Genomic DNA, 20,050 nt, shown 5'->3' with positions numbered 1-20,050 from the left:
TGCTCTGTCAAGCTGGACATTTGGCAATATGTGGCATATCTAATGACGTAAAATAATGCTGGAGCAGCCATACACGTTTTTGAACCCACAATTTAATGTACATTGTTGAACATGGGGCTCCACAAAATATGGTCACTCTATGTTTTTACATATCGATCCACCAAAATGTTCAATTACGACTGCAGTGGGCAAGGCTATATTCAGGCTGGAATGAAGGTCAATGCAAATGTCAAATGTCAGGATGGGTGACATTTCCAGTTACACCAGGTCAGTTGCCACGTCCAGATATGCTATCATCTAGGTGAATGGCACCAGATGCAGGGCCCATTAGGCTATGGGGGCAGTCACTTTGGCTCCTTTGGGACATCTGGTAGTAATTGAAGGCATCATGACAGTTGCAGACTATGTGACCCTTATTGCAACTGCATAGATTCCATCATTCCTGATGTGCTCTCCCATGGTGAAGGCATCTTTCAGCAGGATAACTGTCCATGACATATGTGCAGAACGACTCCACATTGCTCTGAGTAGCGTGGTATCTAACACTGATGTCTCGACCACACCATTTAGCTGATCTGAACGTGTGGAATACAACTGGTGCATCATACACCCAGAAACATGTAAATGGTGTGTCATGTCCATATCATGTAGAATTGTCGAAGTACTGTGTTCCAAGGGTGGACTAAAATGCTATTAAGGAGGTTGCTATGTTTGTTGTTACGTTTACTAATGCAGGATTACTACTAACAGAACATTAAATGTAGCTAAACACTATTAATGACACAGTAAATCTCTTGAGAAAACATATCTGAGTAAAATAATTGTCATAATCATGTTTCTCCAGTGTTGAGTGTACTAGCCTGAATGAAGGAAGTGTCATGAATATATTTTTACTGTCACTGTCTCTAAAATACACAGTTACGAGTAGTACATGATGATTATGTTTGGAAGAATATGCAGCGAGTCATCACATTTCCTTGGCCTTATACTGAATATTGCATGGTACTTATGATTACTGACAAATGTAAGGATTTATCACAAGTCACAATCTTCTTGTCTCAAGATCGACAGGAAAAAGTAACAGTGTTAATGACCAAAACACATTTGATTCATGTTAGTAATACCATTTCTTGACATCTCAAGCTACATATATCGATTTTTATGTCATGTTATCTGTTAGCGCCCTACAGCACCCATCGTTGCACTTTTTTCACAATTCTACCACATTTTAATGTTATTTCACTGGAATTACAATTTATTGTCCCCCTGCTACATCCATTATTTTACAGGCCTTGAGGCCACCAACCAGAAAAAACCTATTTGCGTAAACTAACAGATGCTTGTAGTTTCTTTCTTATGTGAAGTAATGCATGTGTCTTGAGAGTACTCAAGTGAGTGAAACTTTTGTCACAGATACCACATTTGTGAGGTAGACTTCCAGTGTGTTCTAATGCATGTGTCTTGAGATCACCTGATGTAGCAAAGGATTTCGCACAGATCTCACATTTGTGAGGTTTATTTCCAGTGTGAATTAATACATGTTTCTTGAGATTGCGTGACCTAGCAAAGGATTTACCACATATCTCACATCTGTGAGGTTTCTTTCCAGTGTGAATTATTATATGTTTCTTCAGATCGCTTAACATAGTACAAGATCTCCCACAGATCTCACACATGTAAGGTTTAATTCCAGAGTGAATTAATGCATGTATCTTGAGACTGCTTGACAAAGCAAAAGATTTCCCACAGATCTCACATTTGTGAGGTTTCTTTCCAGTGTGAATTAATTTGTGTGTCTTCAGATTGTTTGACAAAGTAAAAGATTTCCCACAGATCTCACATTTGTGCGGCTTCTTTCCAGTGTGAATTAATACATGTTTCTTGAGATCGCCTGACCTAGCAAAAGATTTCCCACAAATCTCACATTTGTAAGGTTTCTGTCCAGTGTGAATTAATGTGTGTCTCTTGAGATTGTCTGCCCTTACAAAAGATTTCCCACAAATCTCACATTTGTGAGGTTTCTTTCCAGTGTGAATTAATCCATGTTTCTTGAGAGCGCCTAACACAGTAAAAGATTTCCCACAAATCTCACATTTGTGAGGTTTCTTTCCAGTGTGAATTAATAAATGTTTCTTGAGATCGCGTGACATAGTAAAAGCTTTCCCACAAACCTCACATTTATGAGGTTTGATCCCAGTGTGAATGAATGTGTGTATCTTGAGACTGCGTGGCAAAGCAAAACATTTCCCACAAATCTCACATTTGTGAGGTTTCTTTCCAGTGTGAATTAATTCGTGTGCCTTCAGATCACCTGACCTAGAAAACAATTTGCCCCAAGTACCACCTCTGTCGGTTCTGTTTGCAGTAAGTAGATCAGCCTGGGCACTGACATTAATAGCTGTAGATAAAGTTCCATAATTACTTGTTTTCTCTCTATCATCTGTCATATGTGTGTTACACTTGTCATTAGAGGACTCTTTTGAAGCTTTCCAAGTTTCCTTACATGAAGATTGCTCACTGTGTTCTGTGACAGAAACGTCTGGCTCGCTATCCAACAAGGTACTGCTTTGATGCTCATCACTATAGCCATATTTTTCATGGTTGTCAGCAGTTAAGACATGAAAATTATCGCTCATTCTCAAATGTTTTTTCAAACTAACATTACTGTGAAATACCTCACCACACCACTTACAAACATACGAAGGTGGTTGCGTTCCATCAATGTGCATAAACACATGCATTATGAGTCTGTATTTTGAAGGAAAGCTCTGTTGGCAGAAATTACAGCTGTATACATATAATTCCTTTTCCCTTGTACTACAGTCATGTCGGGTGGCAAATGAGCATTCCTTATCAGTAGTCACATCTTCTGTATTGGTACCGAACCCACGTGCTGACTTCTCCATATCTATCACCAACTCATCCTGGACCAGTCTATGGTGACAAGTTTCTTCAGATGGTATGCAGCAGCTCCCACCAGTACTCTCTGTCAATCTGAAGAGTGAGGAGGAGAATGTTAAATACTGAGACATACAACAAAGAAACAATATTTGAGTGACCATAAATCCAGTACTATAGGCCACAAGTCATAAAAGTGCATAGGAAATTACATATTCAGTAACTGTTACTGATTTAAAATTATAATATTCCACCATAAGCAAAGAACTGATGAGATAAAAGTGGTTTAAAACGAAAATAACCACAGGAAATTCAATAATGATTCATCTGTGTCAGTGCTGATTTGATCTGAATTTTTAGATGAGAATTAAAGTACTTCACTTTCACCTGTTACAATCTTTTTACAATACAGTGCTACAAGTTAATAGTCTACACCCATTTATTAAATGTATCAAAAAATGTATCAGTTACATATTTTAATTCAAAATTCTTAAGTTCAAGGAATTTCAGATTTATTTAAGATAAATAATTTCTAATTGTTCCTCTTCCATCTCTGTAAGTTCCTTCTCTTTGTTTTACCAACACTTTCACCTTTGGAAATGATAAATTTATTTCACCTAGTAAACATTTTTTTGTTTGATTCATGAGTCATGAACTAGTGCAAGCATCAATATTTTGATAAGGTATTTAGTATGGATGGTAATAAGGTGGATAATAACTGTTCATGAATGATAAGCAACGTCACATCAATCAAGGGGGAAAAATTTGCACACTGATGAATGAATGTGAATGACACACTTGCAGATGGTTTTAATCTAAAACTGTGTTTTTGGCACTGCAACTTACATGAAGCCTTGCACAATTGGAAATAGTCTGAACAGATGGAAATGATTGTAAATTTTCCACTACATTTGGAGTGAGCCCTTTTGAAAATTTTTACATCTTCCCCAACATCTGGTCACCTGGCATTGCAGAACACCATTGAGTAAAGGACACACATATGAATGGCCACATCATCACCCATTAATTACTGAAGGCTAACACTACATATTGAGTGGAAGTGATAACAGCTGATGCATAAGGAACGTCTGTAGTATCTGGGTCCCATTATTATACCTGCAGTTAAACCCTTTCCCACAGAACAGAACTGTGATGGTTTACATGTCCCCAGTCATCATCATCAGTTATCTGCTATATTAGCAGGTCCTTTGCCTCTCCATTTTCTGCGATCCATTGCTTCCTTCTTAAGGCTGCTGTATGTTGTACCGTCCATTATGTCATCCAGTATCTGGAATCTCTTCCTTCCTCGCTTCCTTTTCCCTTCTACATAACCTTCTAAAACTGTTTTTATCAGTCCGTCATTTTTTCTTAATATATGCCCAATCCAATTTCTTTTTCTTCTCTTTATTACATCTAGTAACTGCCTTTTCTCTCCCACTCTTCTCAGTACCTCTTCATTTTTTACTCTGTCCATCCAACTTATTCCTTCCATCTTCCGCCATGTCCAGATCTCAAAAGCCTCCAGCCTTTCTCTGTCTTTTTTCCTCATAGTCCATGTTTCAGCGCCATATAGAAGAACACTCCATACAAGACATTTTATGAGTCTCTTTCTGAGTTCTCTGTCCATACCGCTGCAGAAGATTCTCCTTTTCTTATAAAACGCCTCTTTTGCCATTGCTATCCTTGTTTTAATTTCTGTGGTGCACTTCCAGTCGGTATCTATCCTGCTCCCAAGATACTTAAAATTTTGCACCTGTTCTAGTTTTTCTCCATTCAGCACAATTTTTAGTTCCTTATTTCCTCCTATTGCCAATACTTTTGTTTTATTTGTGTTAATTTTCATTCCATATTTTTTTCCGTTAGTTGCCATGGTGTCCACCAAATCCTGTAATTCTTTTTCCCCTGTGGCTAGAAGGACCATGTCATCAGCAAATCTCAAGCACCCTACTCTTCTTCCTCCAGTTTCTACTCCTTTGTCATCTAATGAGCATTGGTCAATCATATTTTCCAAGTACAGGTTGAAAAGAGTAGGTGATAAACAGCATCCTTGTCTTACTCCTTTCCCTAGTCTGATCCAGTTTGTACTTTCTCCTCTCACTTTAACTGAAACTTTTTGATTAAGGTACAATGAGTTTATAAGTCTTCTGGTTTTCCAGTCCACTCTCTTTTCCCTCATAATAGTCGCCAGCTTGTCCCAAACCACATTGTCAAATGCCTTTTCTAAATCGATGAAGCACATATATAGGTCTCTTCCTTTTTCAATAAACCTTTCTCCTAAGATTCGTAGGAGCCCTATTGCATCTCTGGTGCCCGTATTCCGTCTAAAGCCAAACTGCTCCTCGCCGAGATTCTCCTCTATTACTTTTTCAAGTCTTTTATTAATTATTCTTAACATCACTTTGGCTGCATGTGAAATGAGGCTGATTGTCCTGTGCTCGCTGCATTTCTTGGTTCCTTGTTTTTTCGGCAATGGAATCATTACTGTTGTCAAAAAGTCCTCAGGCCATTCACCACTGTCATATATTTTATTACATAACCTCAATATTTCTCTTATTCCATTGTGGTTCAAGCATTTTAGTATTTCTCCCGGTATTGTATCTGTACCTACTGCTTTGCCATTTTTCATTGCAGCAATAGCAGACTTTACTTCTTCCATTATGATGGTCGGTCCTTTCTCTTCATCACTTACACTGTTGTGTGATTCAAGTTCCAGAGTTTCTGGTTTGCTATTTGTGTCATATAGCTCTTTTATATATTCTTCCCATCTCTGGAGGACATCGTCACGATCTTTATACACTACCTCTTCGTCTTTACTCAAAATTTCCATAGTAGCACTTCCTGCTCTGTTTTGTTCCCATGTCATAGTCTTTACTCTGTTGTATAGTAAGTCGTATCTTCCTTTCCTGTCCAGTTCTTCAATTTCATCACATTCCTCTTTTAGCCATTTTTTCCTAGCCTGCTCTGTTTCTCTTCGCAGTTCGTTATTTAACCTTCGGTATACCTTTCTTGCATCTTCAGTGTTCTTGTTTTTCAATTTTCTTCTCTCCTCCATCTTGGAAATCATTTCTTGTGTGACCCATGGTTTTTTTGACCTTTTCCCTTTTACATATCCTATATTTTGCTGTCCTGCTTTAATGATTCCTTCTTTCAGCATATTCCAGTACTCGTTGGCATTATCAGGTGCTTCTTTGTCTCGTAATGTGTTTAGAAAGTCCCGAGACAGCATTTCTGTAATTTGTTCTTTGTTGGACCTTATCTTCTCTAGATCCCATTTCTTCACCATTGTCGCCTTTTTCAGTTTTTTCATTCTTATTTCTATTTCTGTCATAAGTAAGTTGTGGTCACTATTAATATCTGCACCTGGTAATGTGTGCACCTTCTTGATTCCATTCCTGTATCTTTCTTCTACCAGTATAAAATCGATTTGGTTTCTATATTTATCCCCTGGTGATTTCCAAGTGTAGAGCCTCCTCTTATGGTTCTTGAACCATGTGTTTGCCACTATCAGCTGCCTTTCCCTGCAGAAGTCAATTAACCATTCACCTCTGTCATTTCTCTTTCCAAGACCATGACTGCCTACTATGTTTCCCTCTTTCCCTTCTCCCACAATGGCGTTCCAGTCTCCCATTACTATTTTGCAGCATTTTTTATTTTCGTCCATTATTCTCTCTATTACATTGTACGTTTCCTCTACAATTTGGTCATCATGTTCTGAAGTTGGCATATACACCTGGACAATCAGTAAATCTTTTTGTGCTCCTTTCAGCCTTACACCAATAACCCGGTCATTTGCATACTCTACATATTCCACACATTTAGCCAATTCCTTTGTCATAATCATTCCTACTCCATTAATTCCTTTTATTTCTCCTCCTGAGTAGTAGAATACATATTCATCTGACTGCAACTCTCCATGTCCATTCCATCTTACTTCAGCAACTCCTACGAGGTCCATATGATTCTTTTCCATCTCTCTTTTAAGGTTTTCTAGTTTTCCTGCTTGTAGCAGAGTTCTGACATTCCAGGTACCAATTCTCGTTTTGATTTTTTGCCTCCTTTCAAGTTGTCCCCCCCGGAGATCCGAATGGGGGACTATTTTACCTCCGGACACTGATTTAACATGAGAGGAAGCCATTTTTGTGCATAAAATGGAGACTGCATTATGCAGGGAAGATAATCTGCGGTGGTATTCCGTTGCCTTCCGCAGTTCTGGAGGCCGCCCCTAACATGGGATACAGACGCCTTTTGCAGCCGCCCGCTCCGGGTCAGACGCTGCATGAGAAGTATAGGTTGGAAAATGAAAGACCCCTAGCCCTCGAAACCTAATAGCGTCAGGGTCGGAAAAGAACAAGAGCTGGCCGAGGGTGGCCAGATAGGAAAGATAAGAGTGAGGAGCCTGGCATAAGTAAGTGGAAGCAATGCCAGGACTCAGCTCGGGGCCCCGTGGTCGCCAGCCACGTATCACTAGGTGTGACTCCCTGAGGTAATGTCCCCAGTATGTGCATCATATTGGACATGAAAGATTATGAACTACTGAAGGTGTGCAGGCTCCAGTGTTTTCTTTTGTTCTGACAGTACCTTTTCACTTTTTTGCATTGTGTTGGGTATATAGTTTGGTCTGGCATGGTATCTGGTAAATTTCGAATGTTTTTAAACTCTTTATTGGAATCACACGACTTTCTTAATGTAACTGGCATCACAGTGTGCCAGATTCTACAAGTTGACAACTGAATCACTAAATATAAGAAAGATATAAAAAATATGCAAGTAAGGTTTCAAACAAATACCTTTCTGTTTCTCAAAGTACTAGAAATAGAACTTACAATTAAAATTTTATGCTATGCCAGTCAACCATAAACAAACCACAATAAGAAACAGAATTTCTGGAAAGCTTTAGCAAGAAATAAATTTTGATGTTAATTATTTACCAATTGTTTTGGAGACCACCATGTGAGCATTGTGTAGATACTCTGTGCTTGTGTCATATCCCTAATCTTCACTGTACAGAATTTTTGTGGCAGGTACACTGATAAACTATTCATCTACATCTACGAGATTACTCTATTCACAACAAAGTGCCTGGCAGCGGGTTCAATGAACCACCTTCAAGCTGTCTACCATTCCACCCTCGAACAGCACTTGCGGAAAAACGCGCACTTAAAATTTTTCTGTGCGATCCCTGATTTCTGTTATTTTATCGTGATGATCATTTCTCCATATGCAGGTGGGTGCCAACAGAATGTTTTCACAATCGGAGGAGAAAACTGGTGATTGAAATTTCATGAGAAGATCCCGTCACAACGAAAAACGCCTTTGTTTAATGATTGCCACTCCAATTCATGTATCATGTCTGTGACACTATCTCCCCTATTTCGCGATAATACAAAATGAGCTGCCCTTTTTTTACTTTTTCAATGTCATCTGTCAGTCCCACCTGAAGTGGATCCCACACAGCAACACTCCAGAATAGGGCACACAAGTGTGGTGTAAGCAGTCTCTTTAGGAGACCTGTTGTACCTTCTACGTGTTCTGGCAATGAATCATAGTCTTTGGTTTGCTCTACCCACAATATGATCTATGTGATCGATCCAATTAAGGTTATTTGTAATTTTAATCCCTAACTATTTAATTGAATTTACAGCGTTCAGATTTGTTTGACTTATCATATAATCGAAATTTAGCTGATTTCTTTTAGTACTCATGTGAATAACTTCGTACTTTTCCTTATTCAGGGTCAATTACCACTTTTCGCACCATACAGATATCTTATCTAAATCATTTTGCAAGTCGTCTTGATCATCTGATGACTTTACTGACGGTAAATGACAGCATCATCCGCAAACAATCTAAGAAGGCTACTCAGACTGTCTCCTGTGTTATTAATATAAATCAGGAACAATAGAGGGCCTATAACATTTCCTTTGGGAGCGCCGGATATTATTTCTGTTTTACTCGATGACTTTCCGTCTATTACTATGCACTGTGACCTTTCTGACAGGAAATCACTACTCCAGTCACACAACTCAGGGGATATTCCGTAGGCACACAGTTTGTTTAGAAGATGCTTGTGAGGAATGGTGTCGAAAGCCTTCTGGAAATTTAACAATATAGCATCAATTTGACATCCCCTGTCGATAAGACTCATTACATCACGAGTGTAAAGAGCTAGTTGTGTTTCAGAAGAACGTTTTCTGAAACCGTGCTGACTATGTGTCAATATCTCTTTTCCTTCGAGGGAATGTTCCAAAATCCTACTGCAAATCGACGTTAGTGATATAGGCCTGTGATTCAGCGTATTACTCCTACTTTCCTTTTTGAGTATTGGTGTTACTTGAGCAATTTTCCAGACTTTAGCTACGGATCTTTCTGTGAGCGAGTGGTTGTATATACTTGCTAAATATGGAGCTATTTATAAGCCTACTCTGACAAGAACCTGACTGGTATACAATCTGGACCAGAGGCCTTGCCTTTATTAAGTGATTTAAGCTGCTTTGTTACTCTGAGGATATCTACTATGTTTCTCATCTTGGCAGTTGTTCTTGATTATTGGAATTCAGGAATATTTACTTCGTCTTCTTTGGTGAAAAAGTTTTGGAAAACCGTGTTTAATAAATCTGCTTTAGTGACAGTCATCAGTGACTTCACTGTTATCGCACAGTGAAGGTATCGCGTCTTGCCACTGGTGTGCTTTATGTACGACCAGAATCTCTTTGGATTTTCTGCAAGAATTCGAGACAGAATTTCGTTGTGGAAATTATTAAAAGCATCTCGAATTGAAGTACGCGCCATATTTCGAACTTCTGGAAAACTTTGCCAATCTTGAGGATTTTGTGTTCTTTTAAACTTGGCATGCTTTTTTCGTTGCTTCTGCAACAACGATACGACCTGTCTTGTGTACCACGGGGGATCAGTACCATCACTTATTAATTTATGTGGTATATATCTCTCAATTGCTGTCGATACTATCTCTTAGAAAACATTCCACAACTTTTCTACACTTACATGTTCACATCAGAAGGAGTGAAGACTGTCTCTTAAAAAGGCGTTAAGAATATTTTTATCAGCTTTTTTAAATAGATATACTTTGTGTTTCTTTTTGATGGTTGCAGTGACGATGGAAGTGCACGTGTATTTGATCAACACACATACTACAGCCTGGACAGTAACACTGCTGATGGTTTACACCACATTTGTTAAAAATTTTGGCATGATAGCTGTTACCTCAATTTTATTTCTTCCTTTGTTCTCTCGATTCTCAAACCAAAGAGCTGTCATTATGAGCCGGCCGGTGTGGCCGTGCGGTTCTGGTGCTTCAGTCTGGAACCGTGTAACTGCTACGGTCGCTGGTTCGAATCCTGCCTCAGGCATGGATGTGTGTGATGTCCTTAGGTTAGTTAGGTTTAAGTAGTTCTAAGTTCTAGGGGACTGATGACCATAGATGTTAAGTTCCATAGTGCTGACCATAGATGTTAAGTTCCATAGTGCTCAGTGCCATTTCTTTTTGTCATTATGAACAAAAACAGCTTCTTACACTCGATCTCTCTACTTCGGTATCCCTCTACCCAACAACTAGTTGCGTCGAGGGATTAATGGGACTTCGCAAACTTTAATCGGTCTTTTGGCTGAGGCTGGTTGCGAAGTGTCATTACATATACAGGCTAGTATTATGATGATGTCACAACTCCCAAAGACTACCTCCCCCCCCCCCCCCCCCGGGACATAATTAGTGTACCCCAACTGTCTGCATCCAGTGTAATCCATGGGAAATTGCGAATGTCTGCGACCTGTGTAACTGAGGCGGAACGTGGGGACCAGCCTGGTATTCACCTAGCAGGATGTAGAAAACCATCGAAAAACCACATCCAGTCTGGCCGGCACATTGGCCCTTCGTCGTTAATCCGCCAGGCGGATTCAATCCAGGGTCAGCACGCCTACGCTAATCCAGGAAGCAGTGCGTTAGTGCTCTCGGCTACCCTGGTGCGTCGTTTCTTACATTACCGTGAAAATATTACATCTGGTTCCACCTACTAAGGAAACATTGTCAATGTACTTGATGCCAGGGTTGGAGACTGTTGTGAATACAAGCAAGCCTATTAAAGCTTTTATCTCAGAAATATCAAGCAAAGAAGGTATGTTCTTTTGAACATTTTTATATTATCCAGATTTTGTTTCATCACTGTTGAATCTCATCTAAAATACGTTGAGGGAAAAGTACACCTGATTTCTTGTTCTATGTCTCCATTTCTACCCAACGCATTACCACTAAGTCACAGGGCAGGAATCTCACAGCAATGTTACATTGTCTAGCACAAACATTGCTTGGGTTGTGCATTTCTCCATTTCAGTTTCCCCTACCATAAAAGCAGGAATCATGGTGATATGACTATGTCCTCTGTTATCATTATCATTTCCACCAGCACCACCCAGACCCTCTTCTGAATTTGTATCACCAATTTCAATCATGTAATCTTGATGAATATTACTGTCATCCAGAACTTCATGTATCATTTATCCAAATATACGTTCAAGTACAGTTCTTTTACTCTCAGAACTCATGTATGATGATGATGATGATGATGATGATGATGATGATGATTGGTTTGTGGGGCGCTCAACTTCACTGTCATCATTCCAATTTTTACAGTCTTTTTTTACACAGTTCAATGTAGCTACTGTCAAGAATGATGATGATGATGATGATGATGATGACAATGATGATGATGATGACAGTGCAAACATCCACATTGGGCAGAGAAAACCCCCAACCCAGCCAGGAATCGAACCCAGGATCCCATGATCCAGAAGCAGCAATGCCAGGTACTAGACCACGAGCTGCAGATAAAACTCATGGAGAATAATAAGTCTGTTCATGCTGGTTTGAATGGTTAGACACACATGGTACACACTGCATATTGTAAAAGACACTGACAGAAGTCACCTCAGTTGTTACACTCTAATCACAACAATAAACACAAGCTGTTGATAAAAACCCCTGCTGAATATCAATCATAGAGCGAGTGTGCTATCTCTGCAAGACGTCATAGGAACTTTATTATGAATTTACTGAGGGTAAAATTGTCTGAACAACGCCCTGTTATCATAACAAGAAGTCGATCCAAAGCGTTTTAAGTGATTAAAATTAAACTGACAGTGTTCTGGGTGCTGCAGTATGCGCTCTGTACATTGCACGATGCTGTGACATTGCAGGATGCATATTAACTGGTGTCCTCACCAAGCACACTGAAATGTAATTTTTCATTTTCCGCCACCAGGTGAAAATATAGCGCTATAAGCAGTGAGTATGAGATTTCAGGGCAGGAAATTAGGAGAACGATCAGACCAATGATAATGGTGGTTCCGGTACCTTTGTTAGGATATGATCAGAAGTTACATGTTCAAAATGGTCTATTGACTCTGCAACATGTTGTGTCCATGACATGGTATGACATAGTTAATAGTTGTCTACATCATATCCAGTGAAATCAGATTAACTGTCATCATATGATATCTTTCTGATCTGGAGTATCTGGATACATCCCCAATAAATCTTTCACATACCCCAACATCCACGTCACATGAATTTACGTCAGGGGTTCTCGAAGGCCACATATCTTGAAACTGCGAAGATATAATGCAGGTGATATTGAAGTTTACATGAAACCAATGGTTCACTCAACAACTGACATATCATCAAAATAATGGTGCACGTGTGTTCCAGAAATGTTGGAATCACGTTACATAACAAGGTCCTTATGAAGTTCAAATGTGAATGTTCACTTAAGAGGTGCACAACGTGTCATTATCTCCAAGGAACACTGACTGAGAATGAAGGGGGCTTGTGAAATCACACCACAATATCACATAACCTGGGTGCAGTGGATGGTCCTGCAAAAGATATGGGAGGAAAACCCCCATATGTGACAGTTCTGTGCATTCACAGCCCCATGCAGAGTAAAATATGCCTTGTCCATCCAAAGAATATTCCCCAGCCAAAAGTCATCCATTTCCATGCATGCCAAAAATGAAGGCAAAATGAAGGCGTTGTAGCCTATCTTGGGGCTTCTTTAGCAGCACACAGGGAGCCTTATAGAGATACTAGTGTAAAATATGCCATAAAATCTTCTGAACTGTTGACTGGGGGAGGCACAGTCAGAGGCAGTGTGTGTGTGTGTGTGTGTGTGTGTGTGTGTGTAGGCAGGGAGAGAGAGGGAGAGGGGAGGGGAGAGAGGGGGGGAGAGAGAGGGGTGGAAGAGAGAGAGAGAGGGGGGAAGAGAGAGAGGGGGGAAGAGAGAGAGGGGGGAAGAGAGAGGGAGAGGGGAGGGAGAGAAGGAGGAAGGGTGAGAGAGAGGGAGGGGGAGGGAGGGAGAGAAGGGGGAAGGGTGAGAGAGAGGGAGGGGGAGGGAGGGAGAGAGAGGGGAAGGGGGAGAGAGAGAGGGGAAGGGGGAGAGAGAGAGGGAGGGGGAGAGAGGGAGGGGAAGGGAGAGAGAGGGGAGAGGGGGAGACAGAGGGAGGGGGGAGAGGGAGGGAGCAAGGGATCCTGTGAGAACTTTAGCACTTACTGCAGAATTTGAGGCAGCTGCTGCATGATAAGCTGAAGCTAAAAGTATATTCAACAAACACTATGGGAATCTGCTGCACCACTCAATTCACCTATTTCTTCAAATTCCTTGATTGTATTCTTCAACACATTTATTGACATGGGGCCTCTTCTCAGATATTTATTTCAATGATATTCCTGCAATGCAGTGCTGCTATTCTGATAAAACAACTGTACCACCTGTGCACGGCGTTTCTTCTCAATAGGCACTTAAACTTCTTAACTGGGTGTATATCAAGACAAGAAAATATTCCCAAACTTCTCAGCTAGAAACGCGCTTTCTACAGTGAAAAATTTTTTACTGGGTGGCAATACATTTTTCCATGTTAAAAGATGATATCGTTTCCATAGGAGCTGTAAACCTTATCAATCCCTTGAATAGTTATAGATTAATAAACCTGTATAGAACTTTGTCACTTTAAGAATCTCAACCTAGCAAAAATCAAAGCGTGTTTGAAAGATCTTTAATGCGTGGAAACACGTACACTACATATTTTCGTATCACTAAAGTATGAACACGAACTCCAATTACATCACAGTAGCTTCCAAAACACTGAAATAAAGATTGTGACGTGCTTTTGTAGGCCACGTATAGCTGTGTCACGTGATCTCGCCAGCCAACGAAAGCAGAGATTTAGAGCACAGGAGACGTGGTGTCAGCCAATAACTACATGAATGTTAAGCCGTGCAAACACTCAGATGGAAGAAGTTAATGGTATAAATTAATATACATGAGTAAAACTACAAGAAAAGGTAAGTTTTCATATATAAAAAATGTTTTTACCGTTTTTCCGAGGGTATGGTTAAGCAGGACCCTAAGAGCACCAGCTTCAATTTTAGCAGCTTTATATTTCTGACAAGCACGGTTATAAATTTCACTGATGTGCACTGGACACTTTGCGGGTTACATGGCTGAATACATGTTGCATAACGCACTGACTTTTTGCATAGTAAAGCCAGTTATATGTGAAATCGGTCAAGTACTTACTACGCTCTTGTTTTTGAAAGGTAACTATACTTTTTGCCAGCATTATTGTATAATCTGTAATCAATGAAAGAACTATAATATTTATGAAAGACTAAACTCGAAATTTGGTCATCTTTTGTATGTATTACCTTTCCAAGATATATGAAATGCATGTGTGCCACGAAAATTTAAAATTTTGGCATAAATGGCTCGTCTTTAATATATATTAACAAATTTATGGGGGAACAAAACTGAAGACCATTCTTGATACCTCCCCCAATAGAGGACTGCTGACTTTTGCACACTATTTGTACTGTTAATTTGCACCCTTCTGCATTCTTCCACTTAAATATGAATTAAACCGTTTGTGCATTTCCTACTCACAGCAGGCTTTTAGTACTCTGTTGGAAGTAGCCATCAATTCCATGAGAGCTTTTACTTTGAGTGAATTTATCGTTTTCCTAATTCCAGTTCGAGAGGTGGGTTGAATTTCAATTTTATCATATTGCATAGGTATTTCTTCTTCCATGTACAACCTTGTATTTTCTAATGAACAGATAGATCCTAGTTTCCCTACAATATTAAAAAAAATATTATTAAAATTACTTATTACTTCTGATTTTTATTAAACTTTTCATCGAGTTTGATAGGAATACAATCTTTCTGTGATTTCAACTGTCCTGTCTCCTTTCTAGCAATATCCCAAATTGTTTTAATTTTTATTATCAGAGGTGCTAATCAGAGACATAATGCACACACTTCTTGACTTTTTAATAATTTTTCTTAATACAGTGCAACAGTTTTTGTAATGTTTCGCTTTTTCTGGACAATCATTCCTTGAGGCTGTAAGATAAACTTCGGTTTTCTATATACATCATATTTTCATCTCTTTAATAAGTCACAGCTTTTTAGATTGTTTCTTACAATAACTTTTCGTTGTTTCCTTAAGGAAATTATTTTCACATTAAATTTGAAATTAGCATCAGGTTCCTTGTAGATCTCATCCCATTCTGTTGCTAGCTTTGCAATTGTTAAATTGAATGCACTATTTTGGAGGACTTTTGTATTACTTGCATGGAACTACATCATATAACTAACTGTGCATCACAATCATAAGGACCATTCTCAAAAAAAAAAGTATTTATTTGATCAAATTTCGATTTGGTCTATAAAACATCTGTGTGCTGCTTTCCTATACTACCTATGCAGCAAAATCAATAACTCATATGAGGTTGAAAGAACCAAGTCATACTTCAAGGTGTGTTTCACAAGAATTATGTTTTCCGAATATGTGTTGGTTATTTGTTCATAAATGATGTCTTCAAGGTAATTCATAATGTTCAAACAGATTATATTTTCCAAACTCCTACTGCACAGCGACGTTAATGGTATGGGTGTGCATTTCATTGGATTACTCCCAATTCTTTTCTTGGGTTCTAGTGTAATTTCTGAAATTCTCCTGTCTTCGGGTACAGACCTTTCTGCAGTTTATTTATTTATTGTATTTTTTTGCATGGAGACACCAATTGGTGTCTTTTGCAAACGTCACACCATTTTTTTTACAAGTTTAGTACAGTCATATATACATATGTGATTACATATACACGATACAAATGTACCATTTTACCTAATAAGGTACAATATTGGGTGTTACATCGCACCTATTACAAATATTCAGATTTTACACAACTATATATATATATATATATATCGGGTTCTTCAGCCGACGTTCATCTAACGATTTATCTGACGTTTCGCCAGCACGAGTGGCTGGCATTGTCAAAGCTTCACCCTCCATTGCCGGTGGTGAACTGGAGGCGACCTCGCGGCCGCAGACTATATGTATCTGGCGCGCCAACGTCCGATGGCTTCTCCACGGTCATTTCCAGTGCGGTTCTCCTCTTGCTACCTGGGACGGTCGTTCGCTGCAATACGGGAAGCCAAGATCCGTTTAACTTAAGGCTTTCCTCTTTCTTGTTGAAACTGTTCGCGTGCTTTTGGATTTCTACAGCTTCTCTGAACAAGTGCGTATGATAGTGCTTCTCTACAGCCAGAACTTCCGTGTCGGCGAATTTTATTACGTGGTCGGTCTCATTCAGTGCGTGCTCTGCCATGGCCGATTTCTCCACCTGCCCCAACCTGCAATGCCGCTTATGCTCTTTGATCCTGGTGTTAATGGATCGTCCAGTCATTCCGACATAAACTTTTCCGCATGTGCAAGGTATACGGTATATTCCCGACATTGCAAGTGGGTCTATTTTCTCCTTCGCCGATCTAAGAGACTCTTTGATCTTCCTTGTCGGTTTCAAAATCGTCTTTACGCGGTGTTTGCGCAATATACGGCCGATTCTGTCCGTCACTCTGGGAATGTATGGCAGAAAGGCCGAACCCGACATTTTTTTATCTGGTTCATTACTTCGCCGAGTGTTTGGCTCTGTTACACTTCTAATGTAATTTGTGGAGTATCCATTGCTCCTCAGAACAGTTTCCAGGTGTTGCATTTCTCGTTTGAGGTGTTGAGGCTCACATATTCGTCCTGCTCTCGTTACGAGCGTACTAATCATGCCTCTTTTCTGGCTCGGGTGGTGGTTTGACAGTTTGTACAGGTATCGGTCCGTGTGTGTCGGTTTTCGATACACGCTGTGTCCCAGGTTTTCGCCGTCCCTTGTGACCAGCACATCTAGAAATGGCAGTTTCTTGTCCTTTTCTACTTCCATGGTAAATGTTACGTTGGCATGGAGGCTGTTGAAGTGTCTCAGGAATTCACCGAGCTGTTCTTCACCATGGCTCCAAACCACGAAAGTATCATCGACGTACCTGTACCACACCTTAGGTTTGCAAGTCGCCGAGTCCAGTGCCTGTGCTTCGAATTGTTCCATGAAGAAGGTTGCCACCACTGGACTGAGAGGACTACCCATGGCGACGCCTTCCAGCTGTTCGTAGAAATCGCCATTCCACGTGAAATAGCTCGCGGTGAGACATGCATGGAAGAGCTTTTTGATGTCTTGCGGGAACATGGAACCGATGTGCTCCAGAGCATCGCTGAGTGGCACTTTCGTAAATAACGAAACAACATCAAAACTGACCAGGATGTCGTTTGGCGCAAGTTTCAGTTTCTTCAGCTTCTCAATGAAATGTCCTGAGTCCTTAATGTATGTGTCGGTCTTTTCCACGTGTGGCTGGAGCAGAGAGCCAAGTGTTCCGCCAGTTTATACGTTGGTGAGCCAGGAGCGCTAACGATCGGTCTCAGTGGAACGTTGTTCTTATGGATCTTGGGTAATCCATACAGCCGAGGTGGTAGGGCTTCTGTGTTGCGCAGGTTTCTCTGTATGTCCGCCGGCAGAGAAGACGCCTTGATTAATCGATTCGTATTCCGACTGACACGCTGCGTCGGATCTGCGCTTAGTTTTCGGTACGTCGTCGGATCTAATAGGTCTCGGATTATTTGCTCATAATCTTCGGTCTTCATTACGACGGTCGCATTCCCCTTATCGGCAGGCAGTACCAATATACTCTTGTCGGCGTATCACTCGGAATACGAATCGATTAATCAAGGCGTCTTCTCTGCCGGCGGACATACAGAGAAACCTGCGCAACACAGAAGCCCTACCACCTCGGCTGTATGGATTACCCAAGATCCATAAGAACAACGTTCCACTGAGACCGATCGTTAGCGCTCCTGGCTCACCAACGTATAAACTGGCGGAACACTTGGCCTCTCTGCTTCAGCCACACGTGGGAAAGACCGACACATACATTAAGGACTCAGGACATTTCATTGAGAAGATGAAGAAACTGAAGCTTGCGCCAAACGACATCCTGGTCAGTTTTGATGTTGTTTCGTTATTTACGAAAGTGCCACTCAGCGATGCTCTGGAGCACATCGGTTCCATGTTCCCGCAAGACATCAAAAAGCTCTTCCATGTATGTCTCACCACGAGCTATTTCACGTGGAATGGCGATTTCTACGAACAGCTGGAAGGCGTCGCCATGGGTAGTCCTCTCAGTCCAGTGGTGGCAACCTTCTTCATGGAACAATTCGAAGCACAGGCACTGGACTCGGCGACTTGCAAACCTAAGGTGTGGTACAGGTACGTCGATGATACTTTCGTGGTGTGGAGCCATGGTGAAGAACAGCTCGGTGAATTCCTGAGACACTTGAACAGCCTCCATGCCAACATAACATTTACCATGGAAGTAAAAAAGGACAAGAAACTGCCATTTCTAGATGTGCTGGTCTCAAGGGACGGCGAAAACCTGGGACACAGCGTGTATCGAAAACCGACACACACGGACCGATACCTGTACAAACTGTCAAACCACCACCCGAGTCAGAAAAGAGGCATGATTAGTACGCTCGTAATGAGAGCAGGACGAATATGTGAGCCTCAACACCTCAAACGAGAAATGCAACAACTGGAAACTGTCCTGCGGAGCAATGGGTACTCCACAAATTACATTAGAAGTGTAACAGAGCCAAACACTCGGCGAAGTAAGGAACCAGAAAAAGAAATGTCGGGTACGGCCTTTCTGCCATACATTCCCAGAGTGACGGACAGAATCGGCCGTATATTGCGCAAACACGGCGTAAAGACGATTTTGAAACCGACAAGGAAGATCAAAGAGTCTCTTAGATCGGCGAAGGAGAAAAGAGACCCACTTGCAATGTCGGGAATATACCGTGTACCTTGCACATGCGGAAAAGTTTATGTCGGAATGACTGGACGATCCATTAACACCAGGATCAAAGAGCATAAGCGGCATTGCAGGTTGGGGCAGGTGGAGAAATCGGCCGTGGCAGAGCACGCACTGAATGAGACTGACCACATAATAAAATTCGTCGACACCGAAGTTCTGGCTGTAGAGAAGCACTATCATACGCGCTTGTTCAGAGAAGCTGTAGAAATCCAAAAGCACGCGAACAGTTTCAACAAGAAAGAGGAAAGCCTTAAGGTAAACGGATCCTGGCTTCCCGTACTGCAGCGAACAACCGTCGCAGGTAGCAAGAGGAGAACCGCACCGGAAATGACCGCGGAGAAGCCCTCGGACGTTGGCGCGCCAGGTACACATAGTCTGCGGCCGCAAGCTCGCCTCCAGTTCACCACCGGCAATGGAGGGTGAAGCTTTGACAATGCCAGCCACTCGTGCTGGCGAAACGTCAGATAAATCATTAGATGAACGTCGGCTGAAGAACCCGATATATATATATATATATATATATATATATATATATATATATATATATATATATATATATATATATATAGTTGTGTAAAATCTGAATATTTCTAATAGGTGCAATGTAACACCCAATATTGTACCTTATTAGGTAGAATGGTACATTTGTATCATGGTATCATGTATATGTAATCACATATGTATATATGACTGTACTAAACTTGTAAAAAAAAAATGATATGACGTTTGCAAAAGACACCAGTTGGTGTCTCCATGCAAAATAATTTATTTAAGTTTAATATTAATATTCACTTAAAAAATACAAACACTTGTCAATCAAGAAATATTTCAGTTTCACTTTGAATAAGTTCCCTTTTTGGCACCTTATAGAGCTCAGTAATCTGTTGTAC

At 40.6% G+C, this 20,050-nt stretch overlaps 1 protein-coding gene across 3 annotated transcripts in view; it reads right to left on the bottom strand.

Moving 5' to 3' along the window:
• Window positions 1-793: 793 nt before the first annotated feature.
• The window catches only part of LOC126427299 (putative zinc finger protein 66), a 138,579-nt gene continuing 119,322 nt past the window's right edge, over window positions 794-20,050 (bottom strand). For 2 of the 3 annotated variants that reach the window (XM_050089601.1, XM_050089602.1), the window contains one exon: window positions 794-2,994. In XM_050089601.1, coding sequence (XP_049945558.1) covers window positions 1,317-2,994 — 1,678 coding nt within the window. In that variant the 3' untranslated portion in view covers window positions 794-1,316. The remainder of the gene's footprint in view (window positions 2,995-20,050) is intronic. The other variant, XM_050089600.1, reaches the window with a different exon arrangement.

Source organism: Schistocerca serialis, chromosome 11, assembly GCF_023864345.2.
Source record: "Schistocerca serialis cubense isolate TAMUIC-IGC-003099 chromosome 11, iqSchSeri2.2, whole genome shotgun sequence".
Taxonomy (NCBI): Eukaryota; Metazoa; Arthropoda; class Insecta; order Orthoptera; family Acrididae; genus Schistocerca; species Schistocerca serialis.
Note: the sequence above shows the minus strand (reverse complement) of the source record. Positions and strands in the feature narration are given on the sequence as shown.